The 23,109-nt window shown below is 48.1% G+C and overlaps 1 protein-coding gene and 1 long non-coding RNA gene across 2 annotated transcripts in view; one reads left to right on the top strand and one right to left on the bottom strand.

The window, feature by feature from the left end:
* Positions 1–1,296: 1,296 nt before the first annotated feature.
* The window catches only part of LOC118094451 (uncharacterized), a 36,848-nt gene continuing 15,035 nt past the window's right edge, over positions 1,297–23,109 (top strand). The window contains 7 exon segments of the mRNA XM_088654889.1: positions 1,297–1,388; positions 4,098–4,589; positions 4,771–4,852; positions 4,975–5,124; positions 5,361–5,443; positions 17,438–17,564; positions 18,767–20,215. Of these exon segments, the coding sequence (XP_088511015.1) occupies positions 4,170–4,589; positions 4,771–4,852; positions 4,975–5,124; positions 5,361–5,443; positions 17,438–17,564; positions 18,767–20,215 (2,311 nt within the window). The 5' untranslated portion in view covers positions 1,297–1,388; positions 4,098–4,169.
* Positions 11,007–14,471, bottom strand: LOC148684167 (uncharacterized). Its single transcript, XR_015946670.1, has 2 exons — positions 11,816–14,471; positions 11,007–11,671 (listed from the first exon to the last, which is right to left on the bottom strand). It is a non-coding gene; the product is annotated as an uncharacterized LOC148684167 (long non-coding RNA).

The raw sequence follows: 23,109 nt of genomic DNA on the forward strand, positions 1-23,109 counted from the left end.
TGCTTGTTGGTAGATCGCAGCCAACTTTAGGTTGGACATTCCTGCTCTCTAGGCAATATACTACACTGGCTCTCCCATGAGACGTAGAAATTGTTCATGCATGTTTATCTGCTTAAAATTTGGGTGCCATATTCTTGTGTCATATTTAAAGCTGTATACTCCTCTAGCAAAGTAATTAATGTCACAATAGTAAGTCAAGTTCAATATTATGATAGATTTAAGGCAATGTTAGCTGGGGGGGGGAGTTTTAAATTCTGGTGGTACGTGGTGATTGGCTGAGAGTTTGGAAGGGTGTTTAAGTAAGTACAACATAACTATCAGGCCTTTGGCTAATGGAACTTTATCCTTTTAAGTGTCTTTAGTGATGTATGGAAGTGAGAGCTGGACCATCAAGAAGGCTGATCGCCAAAGAATTGATGCTTTTGAATTATGGGGCTGGATGAGACTCTTGAGAGTCCCATGGACTGCAAGAAGATCAAACCTATCCATTCTGAAGGAAATCAGCCCTGAGTGCTCACTGGAAGGACAGATCCTGAAGCTGAGGCTCCAATACTTTGGCCACCTCATGAGAAGAGAAGACTCCCTGGAAAAGACCTTGATGTTGGGAAAGATTGAGGGCACTAGGAGAAGGGGGCGACAGAGGACAAGATGGTTGGACAGTGTTCTCGAAGCTCCGAACATGAGTTTGACCAAACTGCGGGAGGCAGTGCAAGACAGGAGTGCCTGGCGTGCTCTGGTTCAGGGGGTCACAAAGAGTCGGACACGACTAAAGGATGAAACAACAACAATGGGAGGGGGGATATTGGTGTGTTTCATTTTTGTTTTTATTATGGATTTGGTGTTTTCATTTTGAATTTTAATGCTGGGGACTGCCCTGATATCTTCAAAGGAAGGCAGTATACAAATTTAATAAATGAAAAATAAGGTAGTGATAAACCATAAAGGAAAATGTAAAAATACTCTGGGGTGGCAGCTGGAATGAAGGGGCTGTTTGGTGAAAGACCCGGTCCAGACCCAGCTCACAGCTCCCAGCTCCGTCCCTTGAATCCTCTGGGAAGGGCCACCATAGCTCAGGGCCTGAGGGTACCTGCTTGGCATGCAGAAGGGCCCGGTCCCCGTCCGCCCTGCCAGCATCTCCCTCTGCCGTCCCTCCACCTCCCCCTTCTCTCTGGTCCTCCCCGTCCGAAGGGTTAAAAGCAGCTGACTCGCCTTCCTCCTAGAGGGGACGGTGAATCCCGGGGGAGGGGGCGGGTCCTCCAGAGCGAAGCTTCCCCCAGAACTGGGATGGACGGGAAGTAGTGGGTAGGGGGCAGGTCCTCCGGAACCAAAGCCCCTCCCTCTCCCGGAAGTGGGGACTCTGCTCGCCTTGGCCGAGGCTGCCTCGCCGGGTGAGTCTCTCTTCCCTAGAGGGCGCAGGGGGGGGGTGAAGGGGGGCAGAGCTGGTGCCCCCGGCAGAAGCGTCCAGAGTCAAGGGCTCCCCTCCCCCCTCCCTCCCTCCCCCCCTTTCCTCTCTCCGCCTCCCTGCAGGTGATTCGAGGGAAAGTGTCTCACTCCCCAAGAATCTTCCGGGGGGGATACATAAAGGTTTTCTGAGGGGTCCAGAGGCGAGGAATGGGAGTCTCCTTCGTCTTGCTCCTGGGGGAGACGGGGAGGGGGTAACAGGACCCCCCTTTCCTTGGGTAAAGCCAGGAAACCCGGCCAGGAGACCCCCCCCTCTGCTGGGAGAAGCAGGATCGCTCCCCAAAGAGGAGAGCAAAAATGGTTCGCGGGTGAGGGGAGCTTTTTCTCTCCCCCCCCCCTTTCAACGCCCGCCTTGTACCTCCCCTGTTTGCATAACTTAATAATACCGAAATAGAGACACGCTTTTACTCTCGCAAGATCGAATATACTGCCTTCGGCTGTCCTCGAGGGGCGATTCCCAAAAATCCCACTGCAAACACGGTTATGTCCCTGTGGAGATGGCAGGATCGAATCGGTGGCTCATGTCCCTTTTTACAAAGATTGGAGGACAGAGGTTGTTACCCCTCCCGGTTGCGGCCTCCATTCTCTTGGCAGATCAAGATGAACTGGTGACAACAAAAGTTGCAAGGTTTTTAACCAGGTCAGGTAGAATAAGATCCATCATTTGACTATTGATCCTAACCCCCAAAATGTATTTCATGTCATCAACTTTTTACCTTTATCCTCTGTATACGGCATTTTATTTTATTGCTATGGCTGGTGGCTGATGCAAATAAAGATTGATTCATTCATTCAACACTCACCTTGCCCCGCTCCCTTGCGGCCACACTTCTCAACTCCTTCACCGCCACCCTGTACCTCACTGACCATCCAAGCACAGCCCTCGGGGACATAGGATGGACAAACAGCCCCACCGCCTGTGCTCCTGGTGGGGGCCTTCCTCACACCCCCAGCTACGGCCCTGGTGTGTGTGCTCAGCTCATGTGGGGGGGGGACCCCCAAGTCCAGGGAGAGAGAGGCTCCTGCCCCCTTTCTCTCTGCAAAGCCAGGGAGGGGGACCAGGGCACAGGACATCTGTCACTCTTTCCTTCCTTTGCATCCATAACTTTGGGGAGGGAAGGAAAGAGCATGAAATTAAGCCCCCTCCATACCGAGGAATCCGGGCCATCTACGTTGTAGTTGGAGAGAAAGATTTGTACGGTACGTAAAATATAAGAAAGGAAAAAGGAAAGCGAGACCCATGCAATAAATTGAGACTGTTGGAAGAGGGGAGGGGGCAGAGAAGAGAACGCGCTTCTTCCTGCGGTGCAGAGTCAAGCCTATGGAACTCCCTGCCCCAGGAGGCAAGGCTGGGACCAGTGCAGCGAGGAGGAGGGGCTCTGGCTTCATGAGCTCCTGTCTCCCCAGCGATGCTTCTAAATCCCAGTTACTGGGAAGAAAGCACGGGGGGGGAGAGAGAGGGGCTCTTGTGCCCCAGCCCTACAGGGGCGCTGCCCATTGAGGGCCCTGGGTGGCCCCTGTGAGAATCATAGGATCATGGAATCATAGAGTTGGAAGGGAACCCGAGGGTCATCTAGTCCAACCCCCTGCAGTGCAAGAATCTCTTCTTCCATGAAGGTTTTAAGTGGAGTTTGGATGTCCACCTCTCAATGATGTGTGAGTTGAGATTCCTACATTGTAGGGAGTTGGGTTACATGACCCCCAGTGCCCCTTCCAGCTCTACAGTTCTAGGGTTCTGTGAAACAAGCTTGTGGTGTGGGGCAGGCATCCAAGAAGAGAAGGGGGCAGGCAGGCCTCTCTGGGGAGGAAACCCCCCAAGAGAGGAACCGCCACCAGGCTTCCCTCTCTTTGGCCACCCAAAGCTCTTGAGTGTGGCAAAACCACCAAGAGGGCCCCTCTGGCAACCTGAGCCCCCAAGGGGGCCTTTCTTCAGATATTGGGGGGCCAAAAGGAACAGCTCCTGTGAGTACCTTGAACTGGGCCCAGAAGTGAATGGACCAGCATTGCAGCTGTTTCAAAACAGGACTTGAGTTGTTTGGGGGGTTCAGGGAGGAGGAATAGACTCTGAAGTTCCTTGGAGAAAATGGGGGGAAGGAAATGAAATTAATAAAGAGACGGAGCCCAGCCCATAATCTGACGGCTGCTTTTTACAGCTGTTCAAGGGCAGCTGCGCATGGAGGGCATTGCAATGATCCCATTGGATCCAGAGCATGGAATCCCATGGCCTCGTCCTCTCGTCCCAAAGAGATTGTGGCTGGAAAACTCGCCAGAGCTGGAAATGGGCAATGCTAGTTACTGAGGCCACCTGACAACCTCTAAGCAGGTGGGGTGGTGGTGGGGTTATGCTAGGCAACGTTATTGTTATTTTAATTATTATAATTAGCAATTACCCATCCTGTTATTTACATGCACTTCACCCTAAGTTCCCAGGGCATATTTCAGCATTAAAACACTATTTAAAAATAGTTTAAAACTAGAACTAAAAGATTTCTTCTTCTTCCTTCTTCCTCAGAGTCTGGGCTGTGGTGCAGTCCAGTCCTGGTTCCTACCAAGACTCATCTCCGCTTACTCAGGGAACCACCTTCTTCTCCTTCCCGTGTATCAGTTTTATAACAGAACAATGTCTTTGTTTGTAGAATTTGCCAGCACCTCTCGTTCGGACGGACAGAACTTGGAAGAGGACCGAGGGGTTCCTTCGGATCTTTTGGATGGATAAGCAGGAGCCCTGGAGCAGCCCTGGAGCAGGAAGAGGCCATGGCATGGAAACCAGGAGCAGTGGGGGATTCTGGGAAAACCTTGTGCAGAAGATCCTGGGTGAGGAGGACACCCTTTGCTCAGAGGCGCAGAGGCGGCAGTTCAGCTGGTTCTGCTACCTGCAAGTCAAAGGACCCCGTGAAGCTTGCAGCCAACTCCACCGCTTTTGCCACCAGTGGCTGAAGCCAGAAAGGCACACGAAAGCTGAGATGCTGGACCTGGTGATTTTGGAGCAGTTCCTGGCTGTCCTTCCCCCGGAGATGGAGAGCTGGGTGAGGGAATGCGGAGCGGAGACCAGTTCCCAGGCGGTGGCCCTGGCTGAAGGTTTCCTCCTGAGTCAGGCAGAGGAGAGAAAGCAGGCAGAGAGAAAGCAGGTGAGAGAGACTTTCCTCTGGATACTCCCAAGGGGCTCCAAACAGGAGGGAGAACATCCCTAAATGCTAAAAAAATGGGCCATCCTTTTTCAGAAAGCATCCAAGGAATGAGATCAAATATCCCTAAAGATTCTGCCTCTGCCATTCCTTTATTTCTTTTAAATCCTTGTTTCTCTTTCAGGTAAAGGATCTTTGTGCAGAAACAATTCCTGATTCCTCTGAGGGAGAGAGGACTTTGTTGGACACCAGAGAGAGGCTGCTGGGTAAGGAGGAAGGAGTTTTTTCTCAGTCTGCCACATTCTGTTATTCTCAATCCTTTTTTGGAATGTATCCAGGGAATGATATTGGATACCCCTAAAGATTTTGCCTCTCCCGTTCCTTCCAGAGAGAGGCCGCTGGGTAAGGAGGAAGGAGTTTTTTCTCAGTCTGCCACATTCTGTTATTCTCAATCCTTTTTTGGAATGTATCCAGGGAATGATATCGGATACCCCTAAAGATTTTGCCTCTCCCGTTCCTTCCAGAGAGAGGCCGCTGGGTAAGGAGGAAGGAGTTTTTTCTCAGTCTGGCCGCATTCTCTTATTCACAAACTACTCTGTGGGTTCTTTCAGTACTTTCAGTGGGTTCTTTCAGTACTTTGGGGTACCAAGAGGCCAAGGGAGAGGTTATGTATTTTAGCATAACTAAAATATGAAATGAGGACAAACTCCCAAACACATCTCAGAGAGAAGCATCATGCACTCCTGTCTTCTCACTTCCCTTTGTCTCTCGCAGGTGAAAGAAGGATGCTGGCAAGACCTCCTCATCCATCTCTTCATCCTGGTGGAGGGGAAGCAGCGGCTGAGGAACCGGATCAGGTAGGGGGAAGGAGCCTTGGGGGGAAAGAGGCTGAGGGGTGGGGGGAGAGAGGGCATTTCTGGGGGCAAATGAATCTTCTGCTCTTTTTTCTTCTGATAAATCTGGGAAACTGGCATGGTTGCACAGACAGAATGATTTTAAGAAATCAACGTGCAGTTCCATCCATTTTCACTAAGATTCATACCCCTCCTTAAAAAAAACACTATGAAAGAATCCCAAAACATTAAATTATGCATCCACAGTCAAAATGTGCAGCAAACAAATCCGATTAATACAACACAGGCAGAAAGAGCAATGCGCAGTAAATAATCTTTATGTTGTATAAGAGAAGGACCTTTTTTCTTTTAGGGTCCAGTTTGTTTTGAAGATGTTGCTGTTCGTTTCACGGCTGAGGAGTGGGCGTTGCTGGATCCTGCCCAGAAAGCTCTGCATCAGGAAGTCATGGAGGAGACTTGTAGGATCATGAACTCTCCCGGTAAGGTTCCCTGTTTGGTCATAATACTTGTTTTCCCCCGTGATGAAATCTCCCAGATTTTGATGGATCTCAACATTGCCACCCAGGGTGTCAGGAGATATGTGTGAATCGGAATTGATGATATGGTTTATCTCTGTATAAGATTGACATAACTCTAATAGGACACCAGAGCCGCCATGGTGTCCTGACAGAAGCCTTATTCCCACATCCTGAAAGGCATTCAGGAATATCCTGAGTTCACACACATCAGACATTATTAACACATGCAAATATAGGGTTGCTCAGTGCAGGATTCTCAGATCCCCAGTGGGATCCACCCACCCCATGGCAAGGGGATTTAAAGGCAGGTTGGAGACAGAGATTTCTAGGTTCAGAGCATTGCTCACGATCACAAGTCTTTCGCCTTTTTGTTAATGGAAACAGGATGACCAAAGATGGGCAAGGTGAGAAAGAGGCAGGAAGATCTCGAAGGAATTAGGGAAATGGTAGGAATCACTGTCCCCTCTCCTACTGTCGGCTGGACTGAGGAGAAATGGTGGGGGCTGCCCCCTTCTCCTGAACCTTCCCGTGGGCAGGAGGGCAGTGTAGATTTAGAACCGTGGTTTGCAGATGGTCATAGTTCAGAGGCTGCAGAGGGGAGAAGCTGGGAAATAGTGGAAGAGGAACAGCAGGAAGATAAAACACCAGAGGAGGGACAGCTGACAGACTCCGTGTCTTTGGAGAGCATTCTTGTCCCCCTTCTCCCAGGACCAGGCGAGCATTGAGGGTAGGAGAACAAGCATTGGTTTGCAAGCATTGAGTATTGTATTGTCTTTATCTCTTGTAGAAAGTATTTCCCACTTTTGTAAAGAATTCTTTCTCATTCCTTATTAACTTGTTAGATATATCCAATTTCTTCCCTTCCCTTATTTTCCTCTGATATGCACTTTGCTGAGTAAAATAGCCTCTTAAAACTGCCTTGCTTGCGTCCCAAACACCTTGGTTGCAATTAAGTTCAAAGTACAGTGGTACCTCGACTAACGAATAACCCTACTTATGAAAAATTCTACTTACGAACGATACAAATTGGGGTGCGCTTACAAATTTATTTGACATCCGAAGGCCTGATCGGCCCCCCCGCAGCCACTCGCCACAATCTTAATGTTACTCCAACTTATTCCATCCTCACTCATATATATTTTTTAAACTTGCCTTCCGGAGAGGGTTGCCAAATCATAAAAGTAAAGAGAAAAACTCAGTGTAAACAGCCATGGGATTCTCTCTCCCCCAACCATCTTTTGCACAGAATGAAATCTTATCTCAGCTCAAACCTTAAATCCACGCAGCTGAATGTACCACAGATTGTAGTTGCATCTCCTCCAGCACATGCCCTTACTTTAATTGCCAATTAACTTCCAATTCGTAGGATGACCTCTGCTTCCAGAAACGGAGTCGGGGTAGGGGGGGTGTTGCAGCAGACCCAGTGCTCCTGCCCCGGTGCCTTGCCTGCTCTTGTATTCCATGGGGATGTGAGAGCCAGACCACAGGGCCCATTCCTCCTCTGCCCTTAGAGGAATCCAGAGAATGCTTTAACCCCCCACCATTCTCTTCCATGGAAGTTGGAGCAACCGTTTTTTCTGCTGCTGTTGTGGAGGGGAGGACCCAAGCCCAGTGGCTTCATGTTACAAGAAAGGAGATTCTGACTCAATCCTTGGACTTCCTTGGAAGGTGCAGAATTCTCCTTCATTGGAGGACTTAAATGTTTCAAGCTTGGATGGCTCTTCTGCCTCTGCAGAAGGTATCATTGGAGTTTGGCAAGCAGAGGTTGGGTGTGTAAGTTGAGATTCCTGCATTTCAGGGGACAGGACTAGATCACCCCGGGGGTTCCCTTGCAACTCTTTCCTTCTCAGAAAGCGTTTCCTCCTGCTTCCATGTCTAAGGGAGGAAGCAGCTCAGCATGTCAGCCAAGAGGGTCCCCCAAAGAAAGCACCTCTGGGGTTCCTGACACAAGCAGCTGGTCTTGGGCTCCTGCTCTGGAGAAAGAGAACACAGAGAGGGAGGGAAGGGGCGCTACTTGTGCTTGTCTTCCCAAGGGTTAAAAGGAACTGAGCTGCATTCCTAGAGAGGACAGGAAACAAAAGCTAAGGCAGGCAGGTCCTCCAGATCAAAAGCCCCTTCCTCCCCAGTCCTTGGCAAATGGTGCTTTGGTGGTGCAGTCCAGAGCCAGATTCATCCACACTTGCTCATTTTCCTTTTTGCTCCTGTCCATTTTTGGTGGACCAAAGAGACAGCTAAGAGACGGAGAGGATTCCATGTCAGGAACAGGCAGGCTGCCAGCATAGAGAAACAGCAAGGAGTGTATCTGAAGAAGTGTGCATGCACACGAAAGCTCATACCAATGACAAACTTGGTCTCTAAGGTGTTACTGGAAGGAATTTTTTTATTTTGTTTCTGACAAGGGGCTTTTAGCGCACTGTTTTTGGCTGCCTCCCTCTTTCACTTCTGCTTGACTGCCCCCCCCCCCCAATTCAGCCTGCTCCTCTTGGTTGTAGTCAGTCATGTCCTGGACATTCGATGATCAGGAAAACAAAATCCATCCCAGAAAAGAGCCAGGCTTTTTGAATCCCAGGTTGCCATAAAGATGTCTGTGGATGGCAGTCAAGAAGGCAGTGAAACTTTTATTAAGATTTCCCATCGAACTCCCTTCAGTTCTTCCTCTCTCACAAGCACTAATGAGCATTGTTCAATAATTAGAGGCTTCATATTTTCCTGATGCTCTAATCCACCTCTCTCTTTCTTTCAGGTGGTGATGAATTGGAAATGAAGAACGAAGGAAACCATAAAAAAGTCCACACAGGGCAGAAGCCATATCAGTCCTTGGAATGTGAGGATAACGTCACTAACGGTTCCGATTCCATGTCTCATCAAAATCCCATTTGGAACAAACCATATCAGTGCTTGGATTGCGGAAAGAGCTTCAGTAGAAAGCACCATCTCACTTCCCATCAGAGAATTCATACAGGGGAGAAACCCTATCAGTGTGTGGAATGTGGAAAGAGCTTCAGTCAGAGTTCTGCTCTCACTTCCCATCAAAGAATTCATACAGGGCAGAAACTATATCAGTGCTTGCATTGTGAAAAGAGCTTCAGTAGAAAGTACTATCTCACTTTACATCAACGAAGTCATACAGAGGAGAAACCCTATAAGTGCTTGGAATGTGGAAAGAGCTTCAGTGTGAAGGCCTCTCTCACTTACCATCAAAGAAGTCATACAGGGGAGAAACCCTATCAGTGCCTTGAATGTGGAAAGAGCTTCGGTATGAAGGGCTCTCTCACTTGCCATCAAAGAATTCATACAGGGGAGATTCAGTGCCTGGAATGTGGAAAGAGCTTCAGTACAAAGGCTTCTCTTAACTCCCACGAAATAATGCATGCAGCGCAGAAACTCTATCAGTCCTTAGAATGCTCGATGGGCATTACTGCAAGAAAAGCGCTCCTCTGACACCAGAGAATTCACAATGGGGGGCGGGACCATTTCAATGCCAAGAGTATGGAATGAGCTTCACCTTGAAGCAAACACTCACTTCCCATCAAAGAATTCATATGACGGAGAAACCCGGACAGTGCTTGAAATGTGGAAAGAGCTTCACCTGGAATGAAATGTCACTTCCCATCAAATAATTTGCAGCGGGGAATATAATAAAATTATAAGATTGTAGTGTTGGAGGGGACGCAGAGGGTCATCTAGTCCAACTCCCTGGCAGTGTTGTGAAGTAGTGCCTGGTCCTCAAGGTCGCCACTGATCTTCATGGCTGAGAAGGGATTTTAGAAGTAGTAGTAGTAGTAATATTAATATTAATTGTTGTGTTGTAGTTGTTATATTTATACCCCACCCATCAGGCTGGGTTTCCTTAGCCACTATGGGCGGCTTCCAACACACATATATAAAAATCATAATAAATCAAACATTAAAAGCTTCTCTAAACAGGACTGCCTTCAGATTTCTTCTAAAAGTTTTGTAGTTCTTTATCTCCTTGACATCTGATGGGAGGGTATTCCACAGGGCGGGTACCACTACCAAAAAGGCCCTCTACCTGGTTCCCTGTAACTTCGCTTCTCGCAGTGAAGGAACTTCCAGAAGACCCTTGGAGCTGGACCTCAGTGTCCAGACTGGACGATGGGGGTGGACATGCTCCTTCAGGCCTACTGGGCCGAGGCCATTTAGGGCTTTAAAGATCACCACCAACACTTTGAATTGTGCTCGGAAATGTACCAGGAGCCAATGTAGGTTGTTCAGGACCGGTGTTATATGGTCTCGGTGGCCACTCCCAGTCACCTGTCTAGCTGCCGCATTCTGGATTAGTTGTCATTTCCAGGTCACCTTCAAAGGTAGCCCCATGTAGAGTGCATTGCAGGAGTCCAAGCGGGAGATAACCAGAGCATGCTTCACTCTGGCGAGAAAGTCTGCAAGCAGGGAGGGTCTCGCCCTGTGTACCAGATGAAGCTGATAAACAGCTACCCTGGATACAGAATTAACCTGAGCCTCCATGGAGAGCTGTGAGTCCAAAATGACTCCTAGGCTGCACACCCAATTCTTCAGGGGCACAGTTACCCCATTTAGGACCAGGGAGTCCCCCACACCCACCTGCCCCGTCCCCCCAAAACAGTACTTCTGTCTTGTCAGGATTCAACCTCAATCTGTTAGCCACCATCCGTCCTCCAACCGCCTCCAGACACTTACACAGGACCACCTTCACTGGTTCCAATTTAAAAGAGAGGTAGAGCTGGGTATCATCCGCATACTGATGGACACCCAGCCGGATGATCTCTCCCAGCTGCACCCCACAAGTGAGAGCCCAGGGGCCTGAACACTCACCCCCAACACCACTTTCTGGACCTGGGCCAGGAGGAAGGAGCAGTACTGTTGTGATTTATGATGCTCTGGGGTCGCCCCCTCCGTCTCCCTGACCTTTCTGAGGGTCCTCCTGGTAAGCACAACTCTGGAATGGCACGTCCCTTCATTCCAGTGTGCCCTTCAGCGGCATAAACCAGATTGATTTATGCACACTAATATTCCGTCATTGCACAGCAAGAAGAATGAACCATCCGTAGATCTAAACCACGTATTTATTTACACTATATTACAGACAGAGAATCATGACGCTCTCTCTCACCCATCTCCAAAAGAGAACAGGCAAAAGTGAAAGTACATTGTAACAATACCACAGCGGAAGAGAGAGAAGACGCTCTTCCTTTCACACATTCTGCAGCATCGGTGGAGTGAAATTGCTAACAGGAACCACTGTATGACATTGCCCCCAGCCCCCAACTCCTCTAGATGTTCCAGATGGATGTCATGGTCACTGGTGTCAAAAGCCGCTGAGAGATCCAGCAGAGCTAGGAAACAGCTTTCCCCTCAGTCTCTGCACCCCCCCCCCAAGAGATCTTCGACCAGCGTCATCCAGGTCTTACCCTCTAGCCAATGTATTACATTGATCTTCTTGCAGTCCATGGGACTCTCAAGAGTCTCCTCCAGCACCATAATTCAAAAGCATCAATTCTTCGGCGATCAGCCTTCTTGATGGTCCAGCTCTCACTTCCATACATCACTACTGGGAAAACCATAGCTTTAACTATACAGAACTTTGTCGGCAAGTTGTGGGAGGAATAGACTGGCATTTTGCTGGGAGGCTGAGGTTGAGCCAGGGGAAAAAGGAGCTGGAAAGGAACAGCCTCCTTGGGATTCAAATCTAGTCTGGAAGGGAGAGATTCTCCTAAGGAAAAGAAGAAAGTGACCCAGTGAAGGGGGGTGGGGTGGAGAGTACTTGGTTCTATTGCTTAAGGTACCTCAGGAGCAGGATTGTTCAAGGGGGTGGAGAACTGGAAAAAGTATCACCATATAAAGGAACCAAACAAACCTTATTGGCAAGCTGGGTCCCTTGCGTTGCCCCCGGCAGGGAGAAAGACAGTCAATAACGACTCTGAGGGTTGAATTGAGAGAAAGAGTTTAATCTCTATATAGAGAGACCCTTGGTGATTCTTCACGACAAGAGTAAAGAACAGAAGTTTGCATGGATTCTTATACATTTCTTGGGCTCCTTCCCCCTCCTCAGGAATCCACTCTGTAAGTGTGCGCACGTAAGAGGGTCATAGGTTACAAATACACATACAGGAAGATCTGTGTCCTGTCCTCCTCATACACACATGTTGACAATGTACCATCAGCCTCCAGCTGAAGGCTGGTTTATGCGTCAAGCTGGAAGTGCATCATCGGCTGATAAGTCCCTCTATGCCTCTCGTTCTCTCTTCCAGACAAGGCCAGCCATTCGGCCTTGATAGCTAGCAGGGCATCCTGTCTCACTGTTCCCTTTGCTTACATTACACTTTGGCACACAGAGAGGCAAAGAGAAAAGCAAGCATCTAGGGAATATGGGGCTCAGCCACACAATCAGGATTATACAATGCAGGCAATGCAAACTATAGGATCAGATTTAGCTCAATAATACAATTAGCAAATCTCTCTCTACGATATGCCTTGGATTCGTATTGAGATCATTCTATCATTTTTGAGATTGCATCCCAGTACAGCTTTTGCCACTCTTTTGTTGACTATGAGGGCCACTCCATTTCTTCTATGGGAGCCTTGCCCACAGTAGTAGATACAGCATTGGACTTTCGCTTCCAGGCACATCCGCAACTGAGCGACCTTTCGTCTTTGGCCCATACACTTCATCAGCTCTGAATCTATTTTGTATTTGTCCTCCACTCTTCTTCAGTATAATGTTATACGCTTTCCGACCTGAGGGGCTTGTCTTCCAGCGTCATAACTTTTATATCCCTGTTGTTTTTGTCCATTGAGTTTTCTTGGCAGGGATACTGGAGTGGCTTGCCAGTTCCTGTTCCAGGTGGATCACATTTAGTAAAAACTCTCCACTATGACCTGTCCATCTTGGGTGGCCCTGCATGGAATAGCTCATAGGTTCTCTAAATTATTCAAGCCCCTTCGCCACAACAAGGCAGTGATCCATGAAGGAGAATAATAATAATATCATAGTTCGTGCCTATTGTGTCTTCGTTAAATCAAACTTGTTCCATAAAATATTTCCAATTGATCATTGCAGTTCAAAGAAAAAGGAAACAAGTTCTTTTTACACCATTCCCTCCAGTCTTTCTCCAAACTGATTTCCAATAGATGAGAAGCTTTTTCTGCCTGTGTATTAATTTCCATCTCCAATCATTCATAAATCTCTTCTGGCTTCGAAACAGCTTTCTTTCTTTCTTTCTTTCTTTCTTTCTTTCTTTCTTTCTTTCTTTCTCTCTCTCTCTTTCTTTCTCTCTTTCTTTTTTCTTTCTTTCTTTCTTTCATCCCTTCATACAGTTGTAAAGCTGTGGACTTTTCTTCATCTACTGCTGTCTCAGGTCCCCCCCCCCAACAGATTCTGTCCATTCTCTCATCTGAAGTCTCTCTCATCTCATTCTGCACATTTCATCTCTTAGCTGCTGGTTATGCTGGTTAAATTGCGGTTTTAGGGATTCTTTTTTAAAAGCCTGGAACGGATTAATCCATTTTGCATTAGTTTCTATGGGAAAATGCGCCATAGTTTTGGAACAGACTTCTGTGATGGATTAAGTCTGAGAACCAAGATACCCCTGTAAATGAAAATGAAGGTTATCATAATCCATAATGGAAAATTTAAAAATACTCTGGGGTGGCAGCTGGAATGAAAGACCCAGTCAAGACCCAGCTCACAGCTCCGCCCCTTGAATACTCTGGGAAGGACCCCCATAGCTCAGGACTCGGAGCAGGACACCTGCTTGGCATGCGGAAGGGCCCAGGCTCCGTCCTCCCTGGCAGCACCTCAGGGTCAAGTGGGAACATTCCCCGTCTTGAACCCTGGAGGGTCAAGGCTGCCAGTCAGGGCAGGGAACCTGGAGCAGCTGGAGGGACCCCCAGGGTCTGTCCTGGCAGGAGGCACCAGCTTCTTCCTGTCCCCCATCCGAGGGAGAAGGGGCCCTTTGCCCTGCTGGGGGTGGGCATGCAGAGGGGCCCTCTGTCCCCTGGGGACCAGGGTCAGATCAAAGCCTGTGGAGGCCCCATGGCCGTCGGAATCTCTGGGTCCCCTCGCAAATGGTCTCCGAATCCCTCTTTGATTTTACCAACCAGCACTTGCCACAAACCCAATCAATGGGGCCCAGAGTCTGGTCCCAGCTCTGCCTCTTGGGCCCTCCTGCCCTGCTGGGGTGACTCCTCCGAGGGGAGGAGCAGGGCTGAAGGCAGCATCCCCTGCCTGCCAGGGATGCTTTCGAGGCGATGCCAGCATTGCAGGGGGGCTGGACTGGATGGCCCTTGGGGGTCCCCTTGCAGCTCTTTCCAAGGGAGGGAGCAGCTCGGTTCGCCAGAAGGAAGCACCTCCTCCTGGGCTCTGGACACGGAGAGGAGGAGCGGGATGCGCTCGGCAAGGGTTAAAAGGATCGAGCTGGATTCCTAGAGAGGACAGGAAGTGGGGGGCAGGTCCTCCCGAGCCGCTCCCTCCCCCGCCCCTTCCTGGTCTCCTTTGCCAATGCAGAGCTCTGGTGAGTCTCCTCTCTTCTTGCAAGGGGTGCAATGGGGAGAAGGGGGGCAGGCGGGTGGGGGAGACCCCAAGGCTCCTGCCCCCTTCCTCTCTGCCCAGCCCGGGCGGGGGACCAGTCCCATTTCCTGACCCAGGTGGGAGCCGGACCGAAAGGTTTGCACATGAAATAGATCAAGGAAAAGCTGACTTAGTCAACGAGACAGACCGTTGGGAGAGGGGAGGGGGCAGGGCAGAGAAAGCGCTTCTTCCTGCGGTGCAGAGTCAAGCCTATGGAACTCCCTGCCCAGGAGGCAAGGCTATGACCAGTGCAGGGAGGAGGAGAGGCTCCTGCGCCCCAGTCCTGCTTGGGGGCTTCCCATTGGGGCTCCAGTGGGAACAGGAGAGGGGACTCCAGAGGGGCCTCAGTGGCCTGATCCTGCAGGGCTCCTCTCCTCCTCATGCTGTTAACCTTTATCCCCAGCCCCAACCCATGACTCAGACAGGGATGCTTTCTAGACCCTTGACTGACACGTCTGCACCCATTCAGACCTGCGGCAGCTCAGGGGTCCACTGGGTCTTTTGAGACTGAACACACCATTTAGGTCTGTGGGGAGTTAAGCTATGTAATGTTGTTGTTGTTGTTGTTACTATTATTCTTATTACCGGTATTAAAAGGTAAAGGTAAAGGGACCCCTGACCATTAGGTCCAGTCGTGACCGACTCTGGGGTTGCGCACTCATCTCGCATTATTGGCCGAGGGAGCCGGCGTACAGCTTCCAGGTCATGTGGCCAGCATGACAAAGCCGCTTCTGGCAAACCAGAGCAGCACATGGAAACGCCGTTTACCTTCCCGCTGTAGCGGTTCCTATTTATCTACTTGCATTTTGACGTGCTTTCGAACTGCTAGGTTGGCAGGAGCTGGGACCAAGCAACGGGAGCTCACCCCGTCACAGGGATTCGAACCGCCGACCTTCTGATCAGCAAGCCCTAGGCTCAGTGGTTTAACCACAGCGCCACCTGGGTCCCTCACATTATTATTACTAATGCTATTATTATTAGTTATCCACCCTTCACTCTAGCCTAGTGTCCAAACTACACTCTTTACAAAGGACTCACTTGTCAATCAAAGTTTATGCAAACACTGAAAGGCAGGATCAACCAGGCAAATTCCTCTCACAGAAACCCCTTCATTTGCCTCCACTTTTGGCCTGCTCACTTTCCCCCTAGGAGGGCAAGAGGATTTCTTCTTCTTCCTTTCATTCTTCAAGAAAGCTCAGAGTCCGGCCTGTGATGTAGTCATACTCTGGTTCCTAGCAAGACTCATCCACACTCATCCAAGACTCGGAGAACCACCTTCTTCTGCTGACTGTGTGCCAATTTAATAACAAAACAATCTATTTCCTTTGCAGTATTTTCCAGCACCTCTAAATCAGACAGTTAAAACTTGGCCAAAGAAAAACTGGATTCCTTTCTACAGATGGATGAGCAAGACTCAGCTGGCCCTGAAAGAGGAAGAGGCCATGCCATGGAAACTGGAAGAAGTGGGGGATGCTGGGAAAACACTGTGCAGAAGATCCTGGGTGAGGAGAACACCCTTCGCTCAGAGGTCCAGAGCCACCAGTTCAGGCAGTTCTGCTACCAGGAGGCCAAAGGACCCCGAGAGGTTTGCAGCCAACTCTACCACCTTTGCCACCAGTGGCTAAAGCCAGAAAGGCACACAAAAGCTGAGATGCTGGACCTGGTGATCTTGGAGCAGTTCCTGGCTGTCCTTCCCCCGGAGATGGAGAGCTGGGTGAGGGAATGTGGAGCAGAGACCAGTTCCCAGGCAGTGGCCCTGGCCGAAGGTTTCCTCCTGAGTAAGGCAGAGGAGAGGAAGCAGGTGGAGAAGCAGGTGAGAGAGACTTTCCTCTGGATACTCCCAAGGGGCTCCAAACAGGAGGGAGAAGATCCTAAAAAACTCTCCTAGTTGCTCATCCTTTTCCTTTTCTAACCTTTCCTCACATTCTATCTTACAAATTCTTCCTGTCTCCTTCGCCAATGCAAAATGTTGCTCTTTCAGGAGAAGGATCTGCTTGCAGAAACGGGTCCTGATTCCTCTGAGGCAGAGAGGACTTCGCTGGACGCCAGAGAGAGGCCGCTGGGTAAGGAGGAAGGAGCTTTTCCTCTGTGTGGTCATTTTCTGGCGATTCTTAAACTACTCTGTCGGTTCTTTCAGTGTTTTGGGGAAGACACTTGGGGCCAAGAGGCCAAAGGAGAGGAGATGTATTTTAGCATACGGTAACTAAAATATGAAATGGGCACAAAAGCCAGAATGCACCTCTGAGAGAAGAAGCATCATGCACTCCTGTCTCCCCACTTCCCTTTGTCTCTCGCAGGTGAAAGAAGGATGCTGGCAAGACCTCCTCATCCATCTCTTCATCCTGGTGGAGGGGAAGCAGCGGCTAAGGAACCGGATCAGGTAGGGGGAAGGAGCCTTGGGGGGAGAGAGGCTGAGGGTGGGGGAGACAGGGCGTTTCTGAGCCCAAACAAATCTCCCCGTTCCTGATTGCTTCTGTCAAAGCTGCCCTTAACAAAAGCTCAAAATGCCATTAATGAAGGTTTATGCACTGAGGATAAGGAGTAGCCACTTCACTTTAACTCTGAATGTCACTAGCATTATTCATTATAAATAGTCTTTAGGGCATCTGGAGAGTCTTTCCATCCCAGAACAAAACTCAGGGAGAGGAGAGAGGGATTCTTCCATTTGGCAAACTGGATGCACAGAGAGAATGATCTGAATAAAACAAGGTGGAGTTCCACCCATTTTCACTAAGATTCATACCATCATTAAAATACACTGAAAGAACTCCATTAAAGCATTATAAGAAGCATCAATAATCAAAATGTGCAGCAGACCAATCCCATTAAAACAATCCAGGCAGGAAGCAAAAGAGCAACATGCAGGAAATAACCTTTTTGCTGCCTAAGAGGATGATATTTTTCTTTCAGGCTTCAGTTTCTTTTGAAGATGTCGCTGTTTCTTTCACGGCTGAGGAGTGGGCGTTGCTGGATCCTGCCCAGAGAGCTCTGCATCAGGACGTCATGGAGGAGACTTGTAGGACCATGATCTCTCTTGGTAAAGTTCCCTGTTGGGTCATCATATCTGCTTTGGAATTCAATAGATATTTCTCTGGGACAAACCTCCCATATTTTGATGGGTCCCATCGTTGCCCCCTAGATCACCTGGGATTCTCACACTCCCACAGCTCACCTTGCATGGAGGGCTAGGGACTGTTTTGTCTGTGAATAATGTTCCTCCACTTCTGCCTTTTTGCTCAAGGATCAGGATGTAGACAGGCTTTCTGAGTGTTCAGAGAAGTCGAAGTCACTTCTGCCAGATTTTTGTTTCTGTCCATTCTTTGGTTGAGCAAAGGGACTTTTTATTTTTAAAAAAATGATTTTTATTGAATGTTTCCCAATTTAAATACAATAAAAGCTAAACTATTCTGAAAAAGAAAGATAAGATAGTTAACAGAAAAGAGAAAAAGAAAGGAAGAGAGAAACCAAAATTAGAGTATAATAAGCCCAAGCTCTTTATATCCTTATTCCAGACCCAGAAGAGCGAACCCTCCTAGCTCTCACCTGGGAGCCTCGTCCCCTTTCCTCAGCCCTTCAGCTTCTCTCCATCTCCTTCCTGTGTGTATCCTCCTTTCTCCAAGATAGGAAACTTCAAAATATGAAACATCCAATCATAAAGTCATTACACAACAATTTAATTCTCCCCTGGACGCTAGGTAATTGGTAGACAGAGAATCCAATTCATATTCAAATAGACTTCTGACTTTGCAGGTGGAGTTGGTTCAATGATTGAGGCAAAGAAATTTCATCCCTGAAAAGAACAGGCTTTTTGAATCTGAATTTCCCATAAATATGTCAGTGAATGTCCGTCAGGCAGTGAACTCTGCAGTAAATCCTCCCATCTACAGTGGTACCTCTACTTACGAATTTAATGCGTTCTGAACGCACATTTGTAAGTCGAAAAAAATTGAATCTTATAGGAATGCATTAGGAGAAAAAATTCGTAAGTCGAAGCAACCCTATCTAAAAAATTGTAAGTAGAAAAACCGCATCCAAAAACCGCATCTAAACCGCATCCAAGATGGCGGACGGAGCTCCGTTCGTAAGTAGAAACATTCGTAAGTAGAGTTAATCGTAAGTAGAGGTACCACTGTAACTCCCTTCAGATCTTCCTTTATCACAAATGTTCATGAGCATTATTCAAAAACTGGGAACTCCATTTCCTTCTTAGGCTCTGATCTGTTCCTCTCTTCGTTGCAGGGGGTGAGGAATCAGAAATTAAGAACAAGGGACAACACAACAAAATCCACACAGTGGAGAAGCCATATCAAGATTTGGAGTGTGGAGAGAACTTCAGTCAGAGCTCCCATGCCACTTCCCATCAAAGAAATCCTATTGGGAAAAAACTCTATCCGTGTTTGGAATGTGGAAAGAGCTTTATTCACAAGGCCAGTCTCACTTCCCATCAAAGAATTCATACAGGGGAGAAGCCCTATCAATGCTTGGAATGTGGAAAGAGATTCAATCACAGCTCAAATCTCATTTCCCATCAAAGAATTCATACAGGCGAGAAACCACATCAGTGCTTGGAATGTGGAAAGAGCTTCAGTTGGAAGAATAGTCTTACTTCCCATCTAAATATTCATACAGGGGAGAAACCCTATCCATGCTTGGAATGTGGAAAGAGCTTCAGTGACAGCAGCCATCTTGATTCCCATCAAATAAGTCATATGGGCAAGAGACCATATCCGTGTTTGGAATGTGGAAAGAGTTTCAATTACTGCTCACATCTGAAAGTTCATCAAAGAATTCATACTGGGGAGAAGCCCTATCAGTGCTTGGAATGTGGAAAGGGTTTCAGTGAGAGCAGTACTCTCACTTCTCATCTAAGAATTCATACAGGGGAGCAACCATATGAATGTTTGGAGTGTGGAAAGAGCTTCACTTGGAAGAATAGTCTTACTTCCCATCAGAGAATTCATAAAGGGCAGAAACCATTTCAGTGTCTGGAATGTGAGAAGTTCTTTCCTACAAGAAGAGACTTCCATCAACATAAGAGAATTCACCGTGGGGAGAAACCATATCAGTGCTTGGAATGTGGGAAGAGCTTCAGTCACAGGGCCAATTTCACTTCCCATCAAAGAATTCATACGGGCGAGAAACCATATCAGTGCTTGGAATGTGGGAAGAGTTTCACTCAGAAGGGAGGTCTCACTTCCCATCAAAGGATTCATACAGGGGAGAAACCGTATCAGTGCCTGGAATGTGAGAAGTTCTTTACTACAAGAAGTGACTTCCATCGTCATAAGAGAGTTCACAGTGGGGAGAAACCATATCAGTGCTTAGAATGTGGAAAGAGCTTCAGTCAGAGTTCTGCTCTCACTTCCCATCAAAGAATTCATACGGGGGTGAAACCATATCAATGCTTGGAATGTGGAAAGAGCTTCAGTCAGAGGTCCCATCTCACTTCCCATCAAAGAATTCATACAGGGGAGAAACCATATCAGTGCTTGGAATGTGAGAAGTTCTTTCCTACAAGAAGTGACTTCCACCATCATAAGAGAATTCACAGTGGGGAGAAACCATATCAGTGCTTGGAATGTGGGAAGAACTTCACTTGGAAGTATAGTCTTACTATCCATCAGAGAATTCATACAGGAGAGAAACCATATCAGTGCTTGGAATGTGAGAAGTGCTTTACTACTAGAAGTGATTTCCATCGACATAAGAGAGTTCACAGTGGGGAGAAACCATATTGTAAATGAAAGCAATAATCAATGTACTATAAAATAAATAAAACAGTATTGTAGATGATAAAATTTAAAATTATTATTTTTTCTTACCTGCACTGATGATAGTCATTGTTTGGTTGTGGGGCTGTTATCCATTTCCATAATCAATCCATATATAAAATAGAATATATAATAGAATATAATAGAATTATAAGATTGTAGTGTTGGAGAGGACACTGAGGGTCATCTAGTCCAACCCCCTGTCAGTGTTGTGAAGTAGTGCTGATGTGAGCAGGTGTAGGCCTATAGGTGTGAGCCTATGCTTTCAGGTATAAACCTGCGAGAAATGAGCCATGTATAATTGTTTTTCTAAAATCATCTATTCTCTGTCTCTTTTGGCCTACTAGACAAGAGAGATGCTGTTTTCTGACAGTTAGTTTCCTTGTTTACATAAGAGGCGCCTGGTATGAGAATCCATGCTCTTGTGCTTTCTCAGTATGTTTTGTTCTTAGAAATTCTGGCAGAATGCCTGGATTTTGATAAGGAAAGGAATGTCCTGAAGGATGAGGATGTAGACCTATCTATATATATATAAATGTAAAAAGCGTGAAAGTGCGTGTTCCACTTTTCTCCGTAACTGCTTGACCGATTATCCTGAAATTTTGACACAACAATCCAGGCCACTCCCCGAGCGTTGTTGGGGACAAAAATCCCTCAAATCACACACCTGGCCAGGTATAGACCTGGTTTTCCACCAAGTCAAACAGTGCCCTCAAGTGGAATTCTTCCCACAGTACACCCCCTCCCTTCCTGTGAAATTAAGCCACACCCACAAACCAAATGACATCACCAACCAAGCAACTGAAACCACAAAGTCGGCCATTATCATACCCCTAGGCCCTGCCAGGCTGCTAGGCCTCCACTAGGCCCGGGGGGGGGTAGATAACCCACAGCCACACACTTGGGGGCACGGCAAGGGGGTTTTTACTTTACAATTTAGCACCACTACCCCCCCACTACCCCCCCACTACCCCTCCTTGATCACTGCAGATGGTGACAGCAGTCACGAAATTAAAAGACGTCTGCTTCTTGGGAGAAAAGCAATGACAAACCTAGACAGCATCTTAAAAAGCAGAGACATCACCTTGCCGACAAAGGTCCGTATAGTTAAAGCTATGGTTTTCCCAGTAGTGATGTATGGAAGTGAGAGCTGGACCATAAAGAAGGCTGATCGCCGAAGAATTGATGCTTTTGAATTGTGGTGCTGGAGGAGACTCTTGAGAGTCCCATGGACTGCAAGAAGATCAAACCTATCCATTCTTAAGGAAATCAGCCCTGAGTGCTCCCTGGAAGGACAGATCGTGAAGCTGAGGCTCCAATACTTTGGCCACCTCATGAGAAGAGAAGAATCCTTGGAAAAGACCTTGATGCTGGGAAAGATGGAGGGCACAAGGAGAAGGGGACGACAGAGGACAAGATGGTTGGACAGTGTTCTCGAAGCTACGAACATGAGTTTGACCAAACTGCGGGAGGCAGTGCAAGACAGGAGTGCCTGGCGTGCTATGGTCCATGGGGTCACGAAGAGTCGGACACGACTAAACGACTAAACAACAACAACAACCCCCCCAAAATCCCCCACCAAATAGCCACAAGACAAAAATAAATACCATCCTTCAAAACGTCATGAGATACGCCGGTCATGGGGGGGGGGCAAACAGAATAGATCATGGATCGGGACACGTGGGGGCAGTCACAGGGATTAGCCACAACAACGCGCCACACCTACAAACCCCGCCTCCTCCACGAGATCCTGTAAAACGGGGACTCTGAGGCTCAGGGGGATCTGAAGGGGGCCTATTACCAGACAACCCACAGAGTCAGGCCAGGGCCAAGGAATGGAGATACAGGGCGGAGGCCTTGGGTCACATTTAAATACTAGCCCAAGCCAAGGCCTCGCTTCTACTTTACAGCCTAAAGACTAGGCCTTGGCTCCATTTTACAGACTAGGCCTCAGCTCTACAGCCCTTTAAATACTATCCCGAATGAAGCCCTGGGTGGGACCCCAATTAGTGCCACTGCCTTCCGTTAAGAGTTTGGGTGTAATCCTTGACGCCTCCCTTTCTATGGAGGTGCAGGTTACTACAACAGCTAAGGCGACATTTTTTCACCTTCACCGCATTAAGCAGTTGGTCCCTTACCTTTCACCCCGGCCTGGCCACAGTGATCCATGCAACGGTCACCTCCAGGCTGGACTACTGTTATTTGCTCTACTCGGGGCTGCCCTTGAAGCTGTCCCAGAAACTCCAGCGGGTGCAGAATGCTGCAGCGAGGCTCCTCACGGGGTCCTTGCCATGAGAGCATATTCACCCAGTGCTCTACCAGCTGCACTGGCTCCCGGTGGAGTACAGGGTCAGATTTAAGATGCTGGTTTTGATCTTTAAAGCCCTTTACGGCCTAGGACCCTCATACTTACAGGACCGTGTTCCATGGAAGACCTTAAGGTCCATAAATAGTAACACCTTAGAGGTCCCGTGCCCAAAGGAAATCAGATTAGCCTCAACTAGAACCAGGGCCTTCTCAACACTGGCCCCGACCTGGTGGAACGCTATCTCTCCTGAGACCAGGGCCTTGCGGGACCTGATTTCTTTCCACAGGGCCTGTAAGACAGAGTTGTTCCGCCTGGCCTTTGGCCTGGAGCCAACCTGATCCCCTCCCCCATTTTCTCTTTTTCCCTTTTGTATGAGGCTGCATTTTGAATTTTAATTTTAATGTATTTAGTCTTGTTGTTGAATTGTATTTTAACTAGTTGTTTTACATATGGTGTTAGCCGCTCTGAGCCTGGCCTTGGCTGGGGAGGGTGGGGTATAAATA

This window comes from Zootoca vivipara, chromosome 12 (genome assembly GCF_965207765.1).
Source record: "Zootoca vivipara chromosome 12, rZooViv2.hap1.1, whole genome shotgun sequence".
Classification (NCBI taxonomy): Eukaryota; Metazoa; Chordata; class Lepidosauria; order Squamata; family Lacertidae; genus Zootoca; species Zootoca vivipara.